Here is a 24,898-nt window from a genome sequence, read left to right as displayed (position 1 = left end):
TACTTCTAAAATGGTAAGCAATTAAAGAAGTTAAAAATATAATATTTTCTTAAAGAATTCGAACAAAATACAAATGCGCATTACCAAAGAATACATAATAATAATGATAGTAATAATAGTAATAAATATGTATTAATATTGATAATTTTGTAAAATGTAATCGATGGTATTATATTGTATGTTTGTACCTATCAGTATAAACTTTTTAATATTTGTTTTTGTTTTTTTTTATTTGATAGGGATATTATTTAAATTAATCTGAATAAGGAATAATTAAAGTCTATAATAAATAAGCGGACACATATTTGTATTTATGAATGTATTATTTTATTGGCATATTTTTAGCCAAATAAAAAAAATGTAGGTACCTATATTATTATGTAATATATACTATTAAACTTATAACAAATAGTTTTTTAAAAATAATTCAAGTGCAACAAACTAATAAGTAAATGTTTGTAAAAAAAATATATTTACCTACTACTATAATTAATATTAATTTTTAATATAACAATATTTTATTTAATATAATAAGTATAAGGTATAACGCCGAGTGGGCAAATACGATGGCATTAATGTATAAAATATAAATAGACCTCTATCTACTATATATTATTATAAAACAAGTATTCCGGTGGTTTGATTCAATTCCGTGGTGTTTTCCGTATTCACTTTGTTTACGTAGGCTACATTTTCGGTGGTAGTGACGGTCGTATTTTGTGGTTCCTTATTGGTAGTGTCTTCTTTTGTTATGGGGTCTACGTTCTTGACTGTGGGTTTTCTGGATATTAGTTTTTTGCTCATTTTCTTCTCGTAATGCCTGACCGTCACAGTTTCATCAAAATCGCCCGCAGTACCACTCATTTCTTTGTCAGACCTGTCTTCAAAAATACCACTGCCGCCGGGTAAGATTGGCTTAAAACCACCCTCGACTACCACGGTGCTTGGGTTGAAACCGCCTTGTGATTGATGTTGTTGTACATCGGTTTCTTGTCTGCTCTGGATTGGCACGTAGCCAGTCATTTGTTGAGATTTTGGGTGTTTGGACGAAGAATACGACACCGAAACGGACTGTGACATCGAAGTGCTGGGTTGTTGGACGTTTGGTTGCTGTTGCTGTTGCTGATAGAACATCGGTTTCTGCTGCTGATGGAACATTGGCTGCTGAAGCTGCGGCTGGATGAGTGGTTGCTGCTGTTGCTGGATGAGCGGTTGATGTTGCTGTTGGAAATTACTGGGGTAGACTGAGAGCATTGGCTGAGAAACGGGGGGCACAGGGCTGTAGTGGCTTACTAAAGGTAATGGCGATTGTGTGTTAAACTTGTAAACGGGTTTCTTGTACACGACAGAGTGATGAGCACCGTTCGGCATGGGTCCATTTGGTGGTAATCTCTTACCCGATACCCGGTAACCATGTTTTACAGCGACCGGCTGCTGAGGGGTGAACACCATTTGTGCGGGACGATGGTCTGAGAGAATATTGGGTTGCGCTTGGAAATGTGTAATGACCGGCTGTCTTATGGGTCTATAATTATTATTGTTGATATTGTATGACGGTAACATGTAATTATAAGTAGGAGACGTCACAGGTTGCGGATTGCCGTAGTGAGCTTTCGGCATATAAAACGGCACGTTCCCATATGTATAATTTGAGTTTGGATATGTGTATAGAGTGTTTTGTTGTGACGCAGCTGTCGGGAATTTGTAGTTATTATAAACAAATTGATCACGATTAGTTGAAGACTTATAAAAATCGGATTTAAGGTTTTCTTCCAATGCAGTGGGAATTAATGGCATATTATGCCCTTTGTGATCTGATTGTAGGTCGACGTAATTTCTTAAAGGTTCGTTGTTGTTAAAAAACTGTTTATTCTCCACGTCTGGTTTCACTCTCGTTGTGTACTGAATACTACCCCTCGACTGTAAATCTTCCGAAATAGGTGCAGTAGGCTCAGAGCTAGGCTGTTCTTTATCACATGCATCCACTACGTTAATTTTCCAACCCAAGTGACGATGCGTGAAACACTAAAAAAAATAAAATAAATACAGTTAAAATTAGTGATGTTTTTAAATAATTTGATAATCTTTTTAATTATACTAAATCAATTAATAAATTTATTAAAACCATTTAAATAAATCTATTTAGGCAAAAAAAAATAAAACTATTATAAGCTATATTTCTAATAATTAAAAATTAATAACTATTATAATTGTTTTAAAATATTTTGTTAATTTACTGAATGTGGTTTTTTAGTAAAATTATATAGTTATTTATGATTTTTACATTTTAAATTAATAGGTCATATGAATTACCTGGTAGTAAACTGTGTCTGGTGTATCTGCATCCGGAGTCCATTGTACTATTCCAGGATCTCCGTTATCACATGCCAGGCTCAAAGTTCTTTGATAAGCACCAAAAGAAACAAATTCATCCGCAGAAGGTTGTTGTGGATCTGGAGTCCAATTGCACAGACGACCAGTACCAGTTGGGATTACTTCTCCTGATTTACTAACGCTAACACCAGAAAATATTCGGATGTTCTGTCAAGTAAAAGGTAAAATTCATAAAAATATTAACCATGAATACTGTTCTTATATCAAGTGTAAATATTTAAATAGAATAATTTATTATCATGTGTAGACTTAAAAATAATTACATCTCTTTCTTCGGCGGTTTTGTAGCCATATCCACCAACAGGATCATCAGTGATGTAAAATGGGTGGTATTTCGCTGGTATTTCTGTGTCTAATCCTCCTTCAACTACAAATGTGTATGTTTGTCCTCTAACAACGTTTATTTCTGGTATGAGTAATCCGTTTATATACCATGAAATTCCCCATCCAACGTGTCCTATAAAAACGAAATAAAACGTTATACACTTATATAACCTGTACCTGCGTAGTTTAATTTATATTTTTTCTATATTTTTATTTTAATCATAATTAATTATTGACCTGTAATAGCAGAATAACCGTGTTTTCCTCCCGTAGGACCCATTTGAGCATAGAAAACACCATCGTCTGGTTCGTAACATTGAATAGCTGGGATGTCCCATGCAACGTTTTTTTCTACCGGGGCGGGTTTGGGAACCGGACGAGGGCGAATTTTCTTAGTAGGGGTCACCTGAAAAATATATATTCGTATATGATAAGCTTAGCGTGAAATAGAATTCATGAAAAAAATTGTATTAACCTCTTTTAATGAACTTTGGCTGGTCGTAGTTATATCGGTTGTACTTTGTACGGTTGTGACTTCGTTATGAACTGCAACTGATTTAGCATCTGTATCTGGTATAGGGCAGTTCCATTCTGGCAAACGGCCAAAATCAATTTTTATCGTTTCTATAATAAATATCATTGCATAAAAATTATTATAAAATCATAGTCCATGATGTTCTTATAAGTTATAATTTTTAACATGAAAATAAATTATATATAAAAAAAGGTCAAAGATGATAATTTTGTTGTTCTTTCAAGTATTAAATATAACTATCAACTATTGTGTATATATTTTGATTAACTTTAATATGTATATATTTGTAACCGCACATGAAAAACAGTTCTTAAAATATTAAAATTGTGATAACCAAAAGCAAAATAAAAATCGTAAAAAATAAAAATAAAAGGTTCCCTTAGACTTAAGTATAAATTCAAACTTATGGTATTAAGAACGTATGGAATGTAAGCCTAGAAGTTATGACGTTTTTAGGGTGCTTTGGGACATAATACCCTGACGTATTATATAATATTATTTTATGAATTCAGTTGTTTCACCCTATATGGTACTAGGATTTTAAAAATAAACCCAGATTTCCGTATTGAGACAATAATATATTGTATTACCTAAATCAATTATTAAACATTTTGTTTGTAAAAATTTACATGGTCATGTAATATGGATGTATTTAGTTTGTTAGAGACTACAATATTATAATGTTATACGTAAGATATATGGTACAGTGACTGTGTTAATCTCGGCGCGTATCCTTTGTATGCACATAACAATAGAAATACGGTTATTGAATGTGTTTGATGTCAATGTATGAATATGATTCTCCATGTATAAATTAATATAAATATAGATAGGTACACAATACACAATAAAGTTCATTGGGCATGAATGTATCATATTCACCGGCACATGACTACTTATAATATGATTATTACTTACCTATAACGTAAATAATATAATACTTATATAAGATAGTATAATGTTACAAATAAGTAAATACCTTTCGAGAACATCGGATGATATGAAACCTCGTGTTTGTCATTCAAAGGACCGACTGCCCAAATAATTGGCTGGCTGTTATTAGTCAATATGGGTAAGTCAAGATTATCTTTTGACTTTAATGGTCTCTGGTATGTGACTATCGAATATCCATTGACTATAGCCGCATTCAACAAACGAACACTTTCACCGGCCGGGCCCTAACAAATATAATTTATTTAAATATCCTATCGTTTTTAAATCTTTGTGCCACAATAATATTATTGTGTCCGCATGGTTGTTTTTTTAACATTAAAAACGTATTAAAAATTATTAATACATTTCTTGCTTAACAACCAGTTGGAATAATGAACTATTAAAAAAAAATATTATATAACTATTTTAGTGTTTTATAGCATATATAATAGAATTCTGATCATCGATCATCAAAATCATAAAAATATAAATCAGAGTTTAACTAATGTAAATTTATCTAAAAAATTTAATTTATGTTATAATAGTATCTAATAATTTAAACCACACTCACACAAACTAAATGTGTTACAATATACATTATCATACTAATGAAGTTAAATAAAACAACGTCATCTTTAGAATGCGTAAAATTTAAATTGTGTTGAATTCGGTATTAATTGTTTATGAATGAAAATTTGATACCTGAATATTGGAATCGGGACAACTGCCGCTGACTTGTCCAGTATCTTGCTGGACAATACACTGTGATTTATCCAGTAAATAATAATCTTGAGCAAAACCACTAACTGTGGTTTGATCTACTCCGGCTACAACTACGTCACCCCCAACCATGCGATTTGATGTAGGTGAGCCAGATATACCGAAAGACATGTATTGGTTGTCTTCTAAAAATCAACGGTATATTTTCAATTTTGATATAATGCATTGTATAAATTATAATGTTTAATAAAATAAAAACATTTTAATAATATTTTAATGACAGTTATATTGAAAACTATAGTTGTATTAATGTATGTATCTGTATAGTTCATAAACTTATCATTTATAAAAATATATTAGCAAGTACCTAAAGTGTGTAGGGTTTCATTAAATTTTATTATGATTACTGGTTACCAAGTCAATATTATATATAACTAACTAGGAACTAACTTGTAGTTAGTTTACCGCAAAGTAATTCCATTAAGTAGATTTAATATGATTGATTTTTTTTCATCAAACATATTAGTATCTATATAAACAACATGGATAAATGTTAATTTATGTTTTAATTAAATTAAATCTATAGAAACGGTACACTTTTAGATACTTTACATTTTACAATAATGACTTTTATTAACAAATTTTACTTTCATTTAAAATGAGATTTCATAATAAATGTTTTAGAATAATTTTTAATAACTTAAGGTAGGTACTAAAAATAAATTGTAAAAATAAACTATTATTCAAGTTCTGTTGAATTTACTTATAATAATTAATAATTGCTTAATAAATAAATAAAAACCGGGTACGTTAGATAAAAATAGTAAATCAAGTTTGAAATCTGTAAATTTGATTATGTAGTAGTTTGGGAGGAAAAGTGTGAGAAATATTGTTGATTAAAGCAATAATAATAATAATTCGTGATATGTCAAGATTATGTAAGGTAATAAGTAATAACTATTAAGCGATACATTTAGTATTGAAAAGCGTGACGAGAAATATTTAAGAACGGTTTTAATTTACTGTAACTAGTTTTGTGTATAACCTTTAGGCTTTAATATAATGCAGATATATTTTTTTAAAATTTCTGTCGAAAACAAGATTATAGTTATTGTATTATTAAGATTGAATATTGACGATGTTCTGCATACTTTGTATGAAATGTTATTTCTTTTGTAACTATACATTAAATTGTAAAATTAAATACATTCAGTTTTATAATTATTACAATATTAAAAGGCATTGTTAGGTGAATTTTAAAAATGTTAACATAATTTATAATCGTTCAGCTTATTTATTTTATCACGCAAAGTGAAGCAATGGGTCTCTTTCTCCTTTAATTTATTTTATGGTTAATATTTTATCACTTGTACTTATATGCAGTTATACACCGCAACATATGTGCACTGTGGAGATTTGTATAATTCTCTTGTAAAAAATATTTTTAAAATGTAAAAGTTATTATGAAATTGCAGAGCTTGTAATACATGTATATCATAAAATTGAGTATTTTTTTATTTTAATACCGATTAATAATAGAATTTAATTTTAAACTAAGATTAAAATTAAAATTAAAACATAAAATATTTGTATTTTTTTTTATTACATAGCGTAATATTTTATATAGCTTACCTAACTTGGCGACCAGTTGAACTACAATGCTGTCACCTGCTATTGCCCATCGTACTTCGTATCCTAAGGGTTCATGGAGTACTTCACAGTTTAATTTTGACTAAAACAAAATAACAAACATTGATAATATTTATAAACATAAGTTTGTAATAATTAATATCGTTGCATTTTAATCTATAATGAGTTGAACAATTGTATATGAATCACACATTTTTATGATTCGGTACAACATATCGCGAAATGTACCCCACGTAACTTCATGCAGATGTCTGTTTTTATATTTTAATGTGATATATTACGACATGCCTATAATAAATTATGATAATACATATTTCTTGGATTAGTTATATTACCTGGGAATTGTTTGTTTTTATTTTTTTTATCGAGTTGTATAATACACTGTGTCATAGTTGATGGAAGTGATGGACGGAGCGTGTTTTAAAAGTGCACATATTTAATTTATAATTGCGTATATTATATTTGACGGATAACAATAATTATAGTACAATACGTTCTTGTATGATAAATGTAATATTATTTTAGAATTTTTTAACTATATAATAGCAGATAATGTGTTGATAAAGGATAAATATATAATTATTGTTTACTTATATACCGTAGTAATGTATACATCTCGAGTTTTCAAGACCTACTTGACTTATAATAATTTTACTTATGCAAAAAATATACAATATCTAAAACATTTTACGACCGTAATAAAATTGAAATTAGACTGAGATAGAATTTAACTGTATTCGGCCGATACACAATAGTTGGCTAGTGTTAAAAAAAATACCAAATTGAATTTAGGAGTTTATTGGTCATGTGCTTGTCTTTATTATAGCGTAATGGTTTTGAATTTGTTCGCAAAAAAAATTATGTTAATAATTTCTATATTTTTCGAGCAAAGGACTTTCTTCAAAATTAGGTATAACATTAGTACAAAAAGTTTACAAGACATTTGTGTAGATACTGTACATAAGACATTTATTTTTTGAAACTGTTCCCCTCTTGATGTAGTTTTTTTCTTCTTATTACTCATACAATATTTATAAATTATAATTGAATACAATCGCAAAAAGGAGCATTAAATAAATATAAAAATAACGTTTATTGACCGAGTATAGAAACCAGGAAAAAGGCAACTGCAAAGAAACTTTAGTGGTGCATAAACTAATTTGTGTTTGTTGGTATCTTTTAGATTAAATGTTGACTTGAATAAAAGCGAACTTTAAATAATCATCTTTCCTTTGCTGCGTAAAAGTTATAAATACTACAAAACGACTTCAAATACATCTCATATTTTTACACAACTCTTAAGACGAAATAAATTAATCAAGTATTCTACAAGTATGCGAATAGCGAATTTTAAATCATCAGACGGTGGTAATGAGTAAACAATTTTTAAAGGACGTAGGCATAGGTATATACAGGCTACCTATCTGCAGTTCATCTAGAGCGAATGGGTAATTTAATTGAATTATCCATTTGTATTCCGAACACTGTGGGCTGTAGGAATCGAAAGAATTGTTATCTGTATACTCTTTTTGAATTATACCGACCTCCATATAATGTATAATGATTAATATTGTGTGTACGTCGGACGAGAAGTGGCTACAAGTATATAGAGATTATAAGGAGCAATAATGATTATTACCTTTCTTCTACATGCTAGTTAAAACCCTCGTAGTTTATCTAGCTTAATAATGGGCGGATGCTTAAAGAGAAACTGTAAAGAAAGTATGATGTATATATGTACACACATTTTGATAGATTACTCGAAATTGTTAGTCGCCCTTGTAATTGGACACTCGAGCTGTGTGGAAAAAGCACGAAATCAGAGTACAAAAAATAGAGAGAGAGAGAAAGAGAGAGAAATATAAGAGAGCTTGCAGCGACTATGGCTTGCAGGAATGGATTGGAATGCAAGCTTGCGAGTCATCGACAGACCTGTCAAAATTTAAAAACGAATTTGTAACCGTCGGCTGGTGTTGCCGTCGCACAGCGAGTATAATATAATAATATTATGTACTAAACATAATATATAGGCGTAGATATCATTTGTTATAATATATTATATTTGACGCGGAGGTATTTTTATTTCGTTTTATCGAATGCGTTCATTATAATATTATTATACGCATCCCACGTTGGCGCGTGACGGCGGATAGTGAAGGTGTTTGATACTATATAGGTATAGGTACGTTATATATTTTGTTTTCTCGCAAACAGCGTAATGTTCTCTCTGCGGGTCGTCCACGCAGTGTTGTGCAACACATACCATAAAATAGTTTAGGTATACACATACCGACAACAATGTAGCGAGTAATAGTAATAATAGTAATAATAATATGCATTTCGTTCGGATTGAAGTTTGAATACAGCGTGATTGCCGTTTCGAAAACGTCGTATACCTGTCCACCAATGCATGGTCGGTCAGCCATGAGATGTTCTTTTATCGGTTGCCAGACGAATGAAAATTCGTCGTTATTGCAAACGGGTGAGTTGCGTGTGCGTAGATAATAATATATGCCTTATTAAATTTCAGAGGAGATTGATACTCACTATAGTCATTACTCTAGGTGGCAAAAAAAGCACGATTGAGGAGGTCCTAGATGAGTTTGCGCTAAATTTTAAGTCACTCCCTTGGAACATGTTTCATTCGTGCGGCAAAAATGTGTGCCTAACCTGCAATGTGTACAGCAGACATCAAGAGTCGAAATTCACTAAACTTAAAATCGTCCACGTATCCAAACAGCATACACCCTTCGCCTCGGAACGCGTTTCGAAAATATTTGTCATTTTATCGTACGAGTTGTTATTTCAGTTAGCTGGCCAATAATTGCTGTTGCAACTTCAGGTGGAAGTGCAGCTGCAGTCGTCAAATGTTACTCTTCAAAGAAAATCTGTACGAAATGCCGGGTTGTGTCTTCATCTGAGGCGATGATATTATAAACACTACCGATAATGATAATTATTCGTATGGGGATTTGTCTGTATGCACATTTATCCAGCTGAGAAAGATTATGAATAAGTAGTGATGGAAAACCGCATGCAGACTACTAATTAAGTAAAGTAGTACTTGGTATTTATAATCAATTATATATTACTGTAGTTACCATCGCGGAGTGTCTGTACCTTGAAATGATATTGTAGAAAATTGTTATTGGTCGCGTGCAGACGAGAAATAACCTTTAGCTCAATATTATTAAACTGAAATGCTATTATTTTCAGAGTTCAGGTAAAAAACGCGAAATGCTCACAGACTTCGAGCCTGGGCGTAACTGCGATTTAATATAATAGTTACTGCTGTGGGCAGGCGTGGACTAGTAAAAAACGGCACGGGATGCTACACAATTTAAAGGGCAAATAACAAAAATGTTTGGGGAAAATTTAAAACATGTAGATTATTTTGCTTTAAAAAAATATTAAATATTGAATATACGTTAAAAACATAAGTACCAAGTTACAACAAACTATCAATCAAAATTGTACAATATTATAAATCACCGATAATCGTAAGTTGGTAACGATGTGCTTTTCATTAGGTGTCTAGAGTCTTTAAATGTATAATCAATAATATAGGCAAATATATTTTAGGGCAAGGGGTGCTGTAGCATCCCAGCATCCCAGCCAGCCCACAGGTGGCTGGGGAAAGATTCCTGGAAAACCAAATTTCAAATTAATCCGTTCATTGTTGAGAAAAACCCACCACACACGTTTTCATGCAATGATTCGGATTTTAACCAAGAGCGATTAAAAATTAAAAAACGTTTAGGGGGCTAAGCTCGATAGTTGAGCCGATGGGTCGACGAGTCTGCGTAAAAAGAAAGCGCGCGCAGAAAGGCCACACGCGTCTTGGAGCGTCGACGAGACAATAGTTCACACGACGGACTGTAATAATAATAATAATAATAATAATAATAATTGGTCTCGCGCAAAGGTCATACACGACGACGACCGCGCGCCGCGGCGTCGGTCGTATAACATTGCGTAACACCGCGACGGGGTTAGTCGGGCGCGCGTAGGAGTAGAGCGGCGGCGGTGGCGGTGGGTGCGAAGAAGCGTCGGCCGCCGCCGCCGTCGTAACCGGTACGCGCGGCGCGTCGTCTTCGCGGTCGGTTTGGAAAACAATTCGTGCGCGACGGAAATCGAGAGGAGAAGAAGAAGAAGAAGACTCGTTGCGTAATGACAGAAATACATTACAATATTAAATTTTATTATCATTATTGTTGTCGCCGTTTTCTTCTTCTTCTCTGCGCACCGAACGATCATAATAACAACTTACTCTATGGACAATATAGCCGTACCCCGCGCGGAGGCGTACAACAACTTTACCGTTCTCGGCGTTATTGTATTACAATAATAATAATATTATATTAATTTACCGGCGTTGCGTATTATTTTTGTTGTGACGACGTTCTAAGTATAATACGCGTAGTGTGTTTTACACGATCGTCGTAAACTTAATTTTCAACTTATTATTATTATCATCGTAATAATATTATTATATCATCTGCCCGCGTTTGGCGCGCGACGGAGTTGGAATTCGAATGTTTACAATATTCATAATATTATATTGAGAGGATGTCGGCGCATTATTTGTTTTCTCTCTCTTGCCTACGCGCAACATGAACAAAACGCATTAACGCAGAATCATTTTTTCTATGTTTTTATGTAATCTTAGAGTAAATTCATCCATTAGAAAAAATATAGAAAATAATATTTTTGGGGGAATGACATATTATTATCGATTTTATATTTTATTGTTATTTGACTTTCAAAATAACCAAAAAAAAATGTTGTAAATTTAAACCATGTTTAAATTGTTTTGAGACAATATTTAGACAAATCGATATGTCATTCTCCAAAAATATTATTCTTTATCTTTTTTGTAATGGGTGATTTTACTCTAAGATTACGTCTTAAAAATATAGAAAAAATGATTCTACGTAAATGCGTTTTGTCTATACGTTGCGCGTGGGCCAGAGAGAGAAAACAAATTATGCGCTGACGTCCTCTTGATATTACGGGCCCAGATCGAATCGCCTCGAATGCCGACAATTTTGGGTCGCAAAAATAAACGAAAACACAACGATGATAGCCGACAACAATCGTGTTATACGAGACCTGCGCCCACAACGTCACCTCGGCGGCGGCGGTCGAAGAATATTAGCGTCCGTAATATAATATTATATCGTGCTCGGAACAAAAATTGTGAGCGACACGTCATAATAATATTGTTATGAGAACCTATATAGAATATATTATAGTTGTGTTTTTAATTATTAAATTTCGCAAACGCATTAGTCCGACCGGGGTTATCTGCCCGGGGTTTTGTAAGATATTTTATTTTTATTTCCATCCTCTCTAGTGCGTACACATATAGAACGAAAAATAGATTTTTATATTGCTTGCCAAAAAAAAAAAAAAAACCCGTAATATCCGGGAATCGATGTATCGTTATTAGTTTTTCTCTCGTTTGAACATGCCCTGTATATCGTCCACATCGGGTATAATGCACCGATAATATTTTTATTATCGTCCGCGTCGACGGGGGTGATTACGAGGACGTATAAGTATTGTTTCTATCTATATTCTCGTTTTGAAATTCGAGCACAGTTGAAACGAAATCGCATTATTTTCAAATTCGGAATCCTGTAGATTTGATCTACGTTGCTCGGAGTAAAACGGGCAATGGTCGAATGCGGGGCGAATTAAATCGTTTAAGTTTATTCTCACCTATTGCATATTTTGTTCCGATTATAATTTTCCACCCCCTCCGAATCGCGACAATATTATGTAAATGTCTAAATCCGTATTATATACCTAATCGTTCTTTTGATATTGTAATCGAACCGATAGACTGATAGTAAATAATACCTACATATTAGTTGTACCTATATCGGTTTTCGGTATATTATTATTGTATGGGCTGCGTAAGTTAAGATTATATATTGGATTTTTGTGCGTTACGTTAAATTATAATATATGATTATTATATCGTAGATTCCTATTTACCGACGTCTAAGGGATGGGCTTACATGTAATAAATATTACTTAAATGGTATTTTTTTTTTAAACATTTAAACTATCGATAACTCATACAATTTAATATTTATACACAAATCACGTGATGTTAAGAGATAAAGCCCAAGGATAAAGTTATTATAACCTAACCTACCTATATATACCTTGGCATTATAAAATACGTTGAATATATCAACAATCTATAATTTCTCTATATGTACGTCTTATAAACATAATATTATATAAATTGGCCTTATAATATTTATTTGAGACATTGAGTACACAATTTTTGAAAGCTTAAATCAATATTATAAGTTTAAATACATAACTATTGTGTGTATAAAATAATATTTTTATGTTTCAATTTACACCCTCTACACTTGGAAGAAAAACATATAATTCGAAGTATACACTGTATAGTAGTATAGTTGTTATTAATGTCACGTCTTTGTCGGTGATCAATGATCTCATTAAAAAATATATTTTCAGCACGTCATATTATTTATTAAAAATGTTAAAACGTTGAATTCGAAATTATTACTGCTCCCATTAGTAAAGTGTAATAATATTTGTCATACAAATTGTATTATTTTAAGCAACGTTATTTATTATAACAATTTCTAACGTTAAATTATTTCGATTTCAGGAGAAATGTATTTCATGTATATTAGTTGCATATTATTATCATATCCAAAATTAAAACTGTACCTAATAGTTTACCTAAATGTCTAAATATACTGAATAGTTGTATTATTTTTTATGATAATAATAAATTAGTGGTTTATAGCGAACGCGTAACATAATGATATGTTATTTGGGTTTGAATTCAGCACTCCGACGATGTACAATTATAATTATTAATTTTAAATCTTCATCCGGCTAACGACGTTAATATAATATTACCGAACGGTATATGGGCATAGCTGGTGTACGTACATATACCTAGGTACATGCGTAATGCTTATAGGTATAGGTACATGAATTATGAGCGAACCGTTTGTATTCCGTCTCGTCCTAATAACGAGCGCAAAGACGCGTTACCGATGGCCGGTTGCGATGAACGCAAGAAAACTCGAGAAAATAAATAAACGCTAGTATTATACAGACAGAACCAGTGCTAAAGAAATTTTAGAACTTCACATCCTCGTGCAAGTGAAAAAATGTGAGTAGGTATCTGTTTCTTCAGTCGTTAATATCCGTATTGCCACAATTAAAATTCGACAAATTGCATTTTATTATAATACCTAGAATAATAAAATTAATATATTGGATTTTTTCAGATTTATCGGACTAGTCGTTTAAATATATCCGATGTTTAAAGCACCTAGGTACCTAATATAAAAATGAATACAAATAATAATATCTTATTGGGTTATCGAACTTTCAAATATAAATTACAATGATGCAATGCAAGTATAAATATTATGAGTTATGACTAAACGTGTGGATGTGTGATGTGATCGTCAACAATACGCAATAATAATGGATCATATAATAATATTGATATGGAAACATTATCAGATGGTTGGTTACTGTGTCTTATGATTTAATAGCAAAATTCACACCTTCCACAAAACGTTAAGTTCCAGTGTTCCACCATTAACGATTGGTTACCTGGTTGCACACACGATTTAAAATATTTTAAACCATTTTTGTATAATACCTATAACTCGCAATCTGCTTTGCATTAAACAATGATAATTATATTGTCAATGTTTATAAATTATAACAAATAACCTAACCACTCAAACGTAGTAATCACGGTTCCTAATATTTTTGGAAAACACACAATATGAAATTATTCATCACTTTTAATTTGTTTGATGTACTGCACATTTTGTATAGACTATCACATTTTGCGTAGAAATGCACGTCGGCGGAAACTATTTAGGTATAGGTAGGTGTAATATATATAACTGCAAGGCGTAGGATATTGATAAAGTTTCGTATATATTATATAATATTATATTACAGACCGATCGAATAATAATATTCGTCAATAGATCGTTTCGTAGTTTCATATTATTGTAGGTAGGTATTATACACTAATAAAAACGCAAAGCGTATTCATGGGTCGATTTCGGACGGGGCGTGCCGAGTTCAAGACCGCGAACGACAAAAGGCGCCGACGTCTATATAATATTATTATCATATATTATAAGCGCCATGTCCGGTTAGTGTTTGGTTTTTTTGTTGCGGCCGGACCGGAAGTTTGGCGATCGGCCTATACGTGGTGGCCGGCGGCTGGTGGACCTGCGCCGTATCCGCGGACTTGCGGGTCGTCGTCTGCTGCTGATGCTGCTGGTGCAGACCCGTTACAGCCGCTGCGGCTTGACCGGTGGCCGTCGGCTTCTGCAACACGGACAACGGAATGCGTTTCGATCAGCGACTGCAAATGCACTGCTGCAGCAGCTGCAACGGGTGGTGCAGCATGGCTCGGCACGAGAGGAGGAAGAGGAGGAGGAGGAGGAGGTGGTGGCGGCTGTGGCGACAGAGACGTACAAATTCACGCGTGTAATTGGCGAATATTCGTATACGGGAGGATTTATGTATTTTCCGGGTGACAGGAGATTCAGACATGTTTTGTACATGGAATTATTATTAGTATGTATAGCCATATAAGTATACCTTTGATACATTGACTTCTGAAAAAGTGTTGCAGAATGCAGATATAGGTGGCACCTCAGTACATATCTTTAGTTAAAAAAATACTCAAATTTACACTCCTCATCATACCTATACAGTACGTGTATAATTATTCATAAAAACCATACGAGTATTATCATATCGCGGAACGTGGCAGTGTATACATATAGTGTAATTTTTCAAAGTATAAAAATTAGAAATTAAATACTGCACTCTATACATTAATTTTAAAAATATAGATGTTTCGTACTTAAGCCCCCCAAACGTGAATAGTATCTTTTATTTGTATTCAATTTTTTTTGTACCTCGCTCATCCCTAATCAAACGTATATAATATACGCGGAGAATTATGCACTGTAATACTATGTATGCTGTAGGTACGCATCATACAATATCGAGCACGTTTATTATTTTATTACTATGACATCAATCCTCACTGTAGTCTGTATAAGTATGTTAATATATTATGCATGCTCTCGTACATTGTATGTCACGCTACAGTATGTTTATAGATAGCGCAGATACATCATACACGGTTTTATATTCCCCGGGCTTAGCTCACAAATACTAAAATACGATCCGATAAATGTAAGTATAACTATAGGTATATATATGCGGCGTACATAATATAAACAAGTAACAACAATAATTTTAAAATACGTTTGAAATCGTTTTTATATAATATGCTTTATATTTGTATATGTTTTTATAGCTATAATACTTCTGTTCGCACTATACGCATTATATGCCACTACGACGTAAAAACATTGAACGTACACTTAAAAATAAACCGACGCATAAAATTGAATACTTATTATTGTGTCTGTTTTACTATTTTAAAATTAGAAATGCTACTTTCAAATAGTATATTATTATATAATATTTTGCTCCGTTAAGATTTTTTCAGACTCGCGGGGTATTATTATGGTTATAAAATTATACGTTGGAATGTTTTAGTTTAGATTTACATTTTGGATTATTCTTGTTATGTATTATAAATTGAAATTTAAAATAGGTAATACATTTTTAATAAATAAGTACGATGCTCTGATTCCTTGATTTATGATTGTGGTTTAAATAACCGTTATATTATGCTGGGTGAATCATCGAGCACGCTTACTCCGTTTTTTCCTTTGGTAATGAATTTATTTAAATTCTGATTTTGAAATTTATAACTATATTCGGACAATTTTTTTAAATTCTTGAATTTTTTTTTATTATTTAAGGAGTATCCTGTGGCGATATTAACTTCTGTTTTTAAAATGAGAACCTTCGTTTTTCTAAAATTTATTTAGTGTCTACCTAATTGTTTTGATAATTTTGATGTACTTAATTAATTCAAAATTCAAACAATTCATTTCTCAGTTATTTAATGGCTGCACCAAGGATAATAGTCCTTAAAAATGGATTTAAAAAATATAAAATAGATGTAATATTGGATCTAGTATTAATTACTATACTTGGTAATTTTTACAAATTATTAATTTATCAAAATTAATATTAATTACTAACATTTTTTATATATTTCAACATTATTATCCTTAGTAAGTACACAAAGTTAAATAACTCAAAACTACTCGTACGATTTTTATTGTAATACGTTAAAATGTTCAGAACAATTATTCACTAAATTATTTTTAGTAGAAAAGTGTAGGTCTCATATTTTGAAAAACAGAAGTTTGTATCTCCACAGGACTCTCCTTAAGTAGAATAAATTATCTCAAGAATTTGAAAATACGGTCGGTATGTATATTTAAAAATTTCAAAAAAATCAGATTTTAAACAATTACTGCATTATTGAAGAAAATAAGGAGGTGAGCATGCTCGGTTAATCACACTGCATATTCAGCTATAGATGTATACGAAATATTTCCGTATTTGGTTGGAAAATTGAATAGTGATTTGTAGATATGTTAAAAAAAAAATACCATCAATAGAGTCCACTCTAGTGCGACATAATAAAATATTTGCATGCGTACCTATATCATATACATATTTTGCATAAACATTTACTCCATCCCCGTGGAGAACGACACCGCACGAATGTTCGCCGAATACACTAATTCCGTGAATTATACAACTACAAACTATTACGCTATAACTCGTATACTGACCTGTGGTAGTACGCCGAGCATTTTCAGCGATGGAGGTACGCTGAGAACCGACGGCACGGACACATGGCCAAAGTCCACCGTGAAAGCCTCGCACCATATTCCGAAGTGACCGATGTCGAATATGGTAAGATCGCCCGGTAAAGTCAGTACGATGGTCTTGCGATCGTACCGACGCAAAGGCACTTCTTTTCCATTCTCGTCCGCCACCCTAATGCCCTGCGGAGTCGGTTTGTCGCCGGCGCCCACCCAGAACTTGGCATCTAAAATTAAATCGTTATGGTCCAAGTTAACTTTTACACACTATATTATACGCGTGGTATTTATTTGTTTTTATTTTTTTTAGCAACGAATAAAGTATAATATAACATTATATTATGTACTTCGATGGCGAAAACAACTTTTCATAATAGGATCTCATAGTTGGCAACTGATATGCTTTCGAGGAAAAACATTTGGAAATACGTTCTTTTTCCTTTTACCGAGTATTGCAGTACACTTGGATCGTTTCAGTGAAATATATGAAAGTTTAAAATAGTGTACAGTTAAAGTCACACAAAAGTAATTTTTTTAAATGTTTAAACAAAAAGCTTAATGCGTGACCTATGTGTGTGAACTGTTGTTTTCCCCTTTTTCTTTGCAATATAGCAATATGAAATTATGAAAAAAAGATTAAAATATACAGTTTTAAAATGTTAATTCACTTTCTATGAGAATGAAACATTACACAACCACAATATGGTTCAATATTTAATATTACTAAAATATGAATTAAATCAAAAGGTTTAATAAGGTCATATAAAGTCATATAAATTAATTCAATTATTTTATAATGAAATTGTCTGAATACTAAAAGCAAACCCATTTATGTCAAGGTAAGAACTAATTTAAAATCAATAATTATTTTATGTCTGTCAATAATAATTAATATTGTTACCTATTATTGTTGTTGTAATATGGTTAATTGTTGTTACCTGGTGCTTCGCCATCATAAGAAAATCCCGGTATTAGCAATGTCTGTGCATCAACTACGACGATGTTTTCTGAAGAAACTCCATGAATTCCAGACAAACTGTCGATTTTTTGTGGTTTCGGGTAATCCAGATTGTGAGGGATTTTTACGTCACCAAAATTAACCTTTTAAAATGAAAATATTGAATAAGATTAGTAGCTCGATTACTTCTATAGGCATAAAACCGAAAAATATGATACATGGAGAAGTATTCTCATAGGTTTCTAAAACTTGTGCTATGCAGTAAACAGGTACTAAATCATCTACGGAACAGCGTGATATACCTATCGATAATCCAGAAAAGTTCACGATTTTAACCGATTTGACGACTATAGAAATAGGTAATTAGAATCATGTAATATTTCGATTAATAGACTTCATATATTTATACCTACCAGTAAAGAGTATAATCACGATAATAATATTATTATTGAATAATAATTTCGAACAACCGTATTACAGTTAACGATTAAGTAAGTACCTACTTAATCGTTTATAAGATGGACGTAAATCAATCAAAAGTATATAGAGATTATAAAATAGAAAAACTTGGAATATTCGTTATTAAATGCGCTGTGCTCGTATAATAATTATTTCAGAGTCAGCCGTCGGCGGTGGCCGTCAGAAGGTCGAAGGTAAAACGATTTGTTAACATGTGTGTGCCTTTCTACGCGGCGATACGCACAACGCACTCGACATTAAAAATAGTAAAAAAATAATAATGCACTGTATAGGTACGACATTTTAATTTTGCTTATTACTTTTTCTTTTTTTTTTCCGTCGTAGGTATAACATAATCATATCATAACCGGCTCGTCGTTTGGGCGGTTGTTAACTGTCGGAACGGCGAATTAAACAAGTGACCGAGAAAGCACCTCACAATTACGGCCGAGTGAATTATTTATTTTGTTTTTTTTTTTTCGATTTGGTTTCATTAAGACGACTGCTAAGGGGGCCTTACACGATATAAACGCGTATAGCAGTGCTGCACACACGTACCTATACGTACGCGTATGAGTTAACCGGAGAAAGTGGTCGGGCCCGTTTGCTACCGTTATAGGTACTATAATATACGTTTGCATATTATACGCCGAACGAACGGATATGTTTTTATCACGATAATCCGTACCCGTACAGAAAATTGTGTACGGATAGTGCCTATAATATACGAGCGGTTTCTCCGGCAAATGATTTCGATACGAATACCAAACTTACACCTTGCGTACAATATACGATCATATTATTATGTATATACTTGATACAATATACATATTATATGTGTATTTTATGTGTGTCGTGTGTCGTGTTTTTGTGTGCGTGCGCATGGAGACATGTGCGAGTATTAATTTGTGTGTAAATGTGCATAATATAAATAAAAAGCTCTTCCTATATTATATTAGTCGTGTGTAGGTACGCAAAACTGGGCAGACGACGACGGCGACAAACGTGCCGGCCGAACTCGTTATTTCGTCTGTAATATTATGCACTCACCGAGAAGTCTTCGCACCAAACGTAAAACCACTTGACGTCGTGCAGTGTCAAACCCTCCGGCAGAGTGATTGTCAAGTGTTCATTCCTGTACCGTTTCAGCGGGTTGGTTCTGCGGCAAGCAAAAATAAAAATTCGTACGTAAAAAAGGGTATATTTTTTTCGCGCGTGCGTAGAAAACGCATATAATAATAATAATAATAATAATAATTGTGCTCACGATGCTTTCTCGTCACGAATCCTGTACCCGTTGACGCCGGGTTGTTTGCCGTTGGATCCGTAAAAATATGCGGCTGAAAACACGCGTATAACATTATTATAATATGGTCGTGTGTATATAGACTTTATATATTATGATATCAATTGAGATAAATAATAACAATTATTACATTTCATAATATAATAAGCATTTTTTAATTTGATATCAAGTCCGACCTAACTTAATTCATAATAAAACGGAAATAATATTGTCTTATCCATCAACGATACTGCACGCATAGATAATAATATCACGTTGTCGACGACAGTCTTTGAAATGTGTTAGTTGATAAATGTAGTTTATAGCTGAATAAATAATAATGGAAAATTGCATACTGTACCTAACCTATATAATAATTCCAATCATTGACAACGCACCACTTAAAAATGCTTAGCTCGAAAATAAAAAGCTTGTGCATTTCAATCAATACGTATCCGTCAACATACATCAGTTAATTTTAAATTAAATAATTTGTGTACGATAAACATTATTATAAAATTATAAATATTAATCCTAAATTCCCCCCCCCCCCCCAAAAAAAAAAAAAATATATAAATAATATTTCGTAAAAATATAAAAGCTAAATATATTTGTCCTATTTTAACGTTTTTATAAGTTAAAATTTAAGTACAGTACAGCACTAGTTTAAACTTGATTTAATTATCAATATAGATACGTATTTTATACAAGTAGATTATTATATGCCCCATATGGGCTTAATTTAGTTTTTGACGCTTTCCGTTATAATTATAATATCCGAACTCGTTATGAAATGATGTCAACTACACAGTAAACAGTATAAAGTATAATGATTACCTGGTCCCTCGCCGTCGTAAACGAAATTCCTGATGTGCAATGTTCTAGCATCCACAGCATACACGTCACCACCCAAACCATGATGGTAAGACTTCAAAGGGCCTAAGTATTTTCCGTAATATTCTGCAGCGCTAGTTACAACTGAAACAAAAAAAAAATTACAATTATACCCAGTGTATTATACAGTTATAAATATCGTCTAATTTATACCAGATTAACACAGTGTATTCCACATTATCTGAGATTTTTGAAATTTAAAATTGATAAAACTTGTAAGAGACTTTATATTGTTCAAATACAACTAAATATAACTCGAGTATAGGTAAGACCTGAATTGTGATTACTCAAAATAACTAAAATATCCTTAACAGGGTACCTACTTAACTTTTTACTAATTTAAAAATAAAAATACCAGTGCACCTATTTCAATATAAAACCAGTACTTCTATTGTAGACAACTTTCTGTGAATGTTACAGTTATTTGTGTTGTTATGTGTATTCATAATGACCGTACAAGCGTATAGTGCACGTGGCATTATAATATCTGTCAATGATTATAGTTCAAGGTTTGAATTGCATAATGTTCACAATTAAAGTGAAAGTGTAAAAATTTAGAAAGGAGAGTTTCAATAATGTTCAACTTAGAAATATAAAAAAAAATTTACTTTAAAATGTTGTGGTATTTATATTTGTTACTCATATGCCTAACAAGTTATAACTGCACTCTGCAGTGACGTGTTGCTTTGCGCTAGACTATAATACGTGAACACATTAACACGAATGCGTATAATTGTCGAAAGCTAATTGGAAATGAAAAGCTAACAAACAACTATACAAGTTAATAAATTATCGTTATTTTTCGGCACTATACATCGAATGGAAGTTTTTTTTGATGAATGAAATTTCTGATGAAACGCAGTGATTTTCAAAAAAACAAATCATACAGTTTCAATAGGGCGCTAATCAGATTTATTATATTGGAAATATAGAATAAGTATATAACTTAATAACTGTAAGTGCCAATACATTTTCGAAATAACTTTAAATAACTCGATATTCCATTGTGATTTGTGAGGTAAGGCAAGTTCGTTTATTTAACTGATTTTTGTTTTCGAGAACAGTTGATTCGTGTTTCATAATGTTATCCAAATGAATCGTGTTTGTTCGGACCTTGGTTATCGAAAAACCCCTTGTCGAAATCAATACGTCATATCGTATTATAATATATATTTAATTGTATCAGCACTTTATTCTTTTTATTGCTGAATATAGTTAACATATCGCAAACGGTCCATTGCAAGAAACAGGTCGCGAGTTAATATTATTGTTTCGGGTCAGGTCACATAAAAAAAAAGATAATTATTACAAGATCATAATCCGCATACACCGTAGATGGCCCAATAACCTGCATACGTATCATCGTACATTATTCATGTACAGGACGTACACGACGGATACGCATACCTACATACATACATACATACATACATAGGTACATAGGTACATACGATAAATACATACATACATACATACATACATACATACATACATATATACATACATATTATATTCATAAGTATAAGCACGACGTAGCGTGGATGAACGTGTTTCACTTTGTTCAGTCGGTAGTCACGATAAACAATTATCGCCCACCTTTTCAATTAGAGCGGAAGAAAATTTTAATTACCAGTCTCGTGTACCTATATGTAGTGTTTTGATATATAACGGATTTCATCGAGACCGCGACAACGAAATGCGGTTAGAGGTAAAAAATGAAAAATAGGGGTATGCGTTTATAATAGGTTACTTTGCTGTTGGCGCATAGATTACAATATAATATTGGCGCGTGTGTGCGCGCGGTATAGAAGAGTCGAAGTGCTCTAAAAGGGGCTGCCAGGTATTGTGGGACGAGCGCCAGGAGGGTGGATGGGTAGGCAGCCTCCTCCACGATGCATTTGCGTCGTGGGACTTTTACGTGTCACCTCGTACGGAAACGCTTTTGTAGTCGTCGGCAATTTTAATCATGTCAACCTAGCATATAGAATAGAGAGGAAAATCTGTTGACCTGTAAAGTACCCGATTGACTTTTCTATTACACACAACACACACTATTATATATATATATACTCACACGCACACTGTAGCTCCTTATTTCTAAAGAAACTTCACACTTTTTTTTACGGATCGTATATATCGTACCTTCGTTTGGTTGATCGTATTCAATCCGATTATTTATATATCGAATGGGTCGTCGTCGTGAGGGTTACCAAAGAAGTGACTCGAGTTTTTTTTCTCCATTCGGCGATCGAGTTACCATTTTTTATGTAGATACGAGTAGGACGAATATCTTAATAGTTTTAATTGAAAATCGATCCAGGTCCAAGATATGTTTGCACGAATAACATCGAAAGATGAATAGTTTTACGTACTTAACTTTTATCTTTATACTATATGTCCATTGTTCTATTTATTATTATTATTTTTGTTTCGTTATTATTATATACCATCGACGATGATGATGATAATAATAATAGCAGCAAACGGCAGTGAATTGCACAAATTATCATAACAATAGGAGTTTGATTTTATGTATTCTCCATTACATTTCGACGATGCTCGAAATATTAGTAGAAAGTCGACTCGCGGGCGCCCTAATAAGGATAGGTAGGTACTTTTTGTAAACGACAGAGTCGTGTGCACCCCATATGCACACGATGTATTTTGAACAAAAGCTGTACCGATAAAACTGAAATAGAACGATCCCAAACTTGGGCATCATCGTCATAATATTGTATCCCAATATGATTTTGAATAAATTTCAAATCGAAATCCAATTTCAATTCTTTTTTTATTGTGATGGTTATTGTATTTATCCGGTCAAAACGTATATAATGCAATTAGTAAGTCATGGCGTTCTACTGTAATATTATGAATAGTTTATATCTACAAATAACGAAACATAAACATTATTGTTGAAAAAATCGGTTTGTATTAATTATACACGTATTGCATTATCCAATTTAACTATGTAACATGGTAATGATAATAACTACTCTGATACGGTTTACATTTTGAAGTGGTAAAATAATAATTATAATTTGTAATGATTATTCAATTTTATGCAAAAACAAATTGTAGGTACATGGTATTATTAGTCTTAGCACGCAAACTGTATAATCATGTAGTTTTGTTATTCAATTTAGGATCACCCAAATTAAGACTATTTAAAGCAACTATAAATGTCTATAATCCATATAATCCATATTTTTTAACGCGCATGGATCAATAAAAGAACTTTATGAAAAAATTAGAAATTTGCAGACGGCAATAACATTGTGTGTCCGTGTATATAATTTAGTGTAAATTTATTTTAAATCGTGTTATAATTATTAACAAATAATATTATTACAATTTACTAGTCATTTATTAAAATCAACATTTTCAGAAAAATACTTCTTCAGAGAATTTGAACTCAAGGTATATATATATATATATATATATATATATATCATGTTGCCGATTGCAAATCTAAAATGAACACGTTTTAAAATGTTTATCAATAAATAAGTCACATATTGCATGACACATAATATCGTAATAATATTATCAAAAAGTATTTGATAGTATCAATGTAGATTGTAGATATTAGAAAAATATACTGCAAATATATTATTTTTTGGTACCTTAACCAGCATTGGTTATTGACTACTCGTGAATCACGCGATGATTTATAATTGGCCGACATAATATTACTATCTGTAATGATTGTGGTTTTAGGTATGTGGATTTTTGGTTTTTGTATTATAAAATATATATAATGATGATAATAATAATATAGAATCGATCGAAAATCAAAAGCGCAAACACGACATTAAGATATAATATTCAACTACCAGTCTAAATCGTTACCGTTATAGTGTTGACTCCGGGTATCAGGTTAAGACCACGAGCACTATTATATGTCCACACACATTATAATACCTACCATTAGCGTTAAA

The 24,898-nt window shown here is 32.2% G+C and overlaps 1 protein-coding gene across 1 annotated transcript in view; it reads right to left on the bottom strand.

Annotated features, from left to right (window-relative positions):
* Positions 1–286: 286 nt before the first annotated feature.
* The window catches only part of LOC132952128 (protein Skeletor, isoforms B/C), a 37,803-nt gene continuing 13,191 nt past the window's right edge, over positions 287–24,898 (bottom strand). The window contains exons 2-14 of the mRNA XM_061024294.1: positions 20,901–21,041; positions 20,046–20,118; positions 19,829–19,937; positions 18,300–18,462; positions 17,329–17,588; positions 6,539–6,638; positions 4,889–5,091; positions 4,233–4,431; positions 3,194–3,342; positions 2,956–3,124; positions 2,658–2,851; positions 2,314–2,541; positions 287–2,025 (exon numbers count right to left, since the gene is read on the bottom strand). Of these exons, the coding sequence (XP_060880277.1) occupies positions 616–2,025; positions 2,314–2,541; positions 2,658–2,851; positions 2,956–3,124; positions 3,194–3,342; positions 4,233–4,431; positions 4,889–5,091; positions 6,539–6,638; positions 17,329–17,588; positions 18,300–18,462; positions 19,829–19,937; positions 20,046–20,118; positions 20,901–21,041 (3,398 nt within the window). The 3' untranslated portion in view covers positions 287–615. The remainder of the gene's footprint in view (positions 2,026–2,313; positions 2,542–2,657; positions 2,852–2,955; positions 3,125–3,193; positions 3,343–4,232; positions 4,432–4,888; positions 5,092–6,538; positions 6,639–17,328; positions 17,589–18,299; positions 18,463–19,828; positions 19,938–20,045; positions 20,119–20,900; positions 21,042–24,898) is intronic.

Source organism: Metopolophium dirhodum, chromosome 9, assembly GCF_019925205.1.
Source record: "Metopolophium dirhodum isolate CAU chromosome 9, ASM1992520v1, whole genome shotgun sequence".
Lineage (NCBI taxonomy): Eukaryota > Metazoa > Arthropoda > Insecta > Hemiptera > Aphididae > Metopolophium > Metopolophium dirhodum.
The sequence above is the reverse complement of the archived record's forward strand: the minus strand, read 5'-3'. Positions and strand labels throughout refer to the sequence as shown.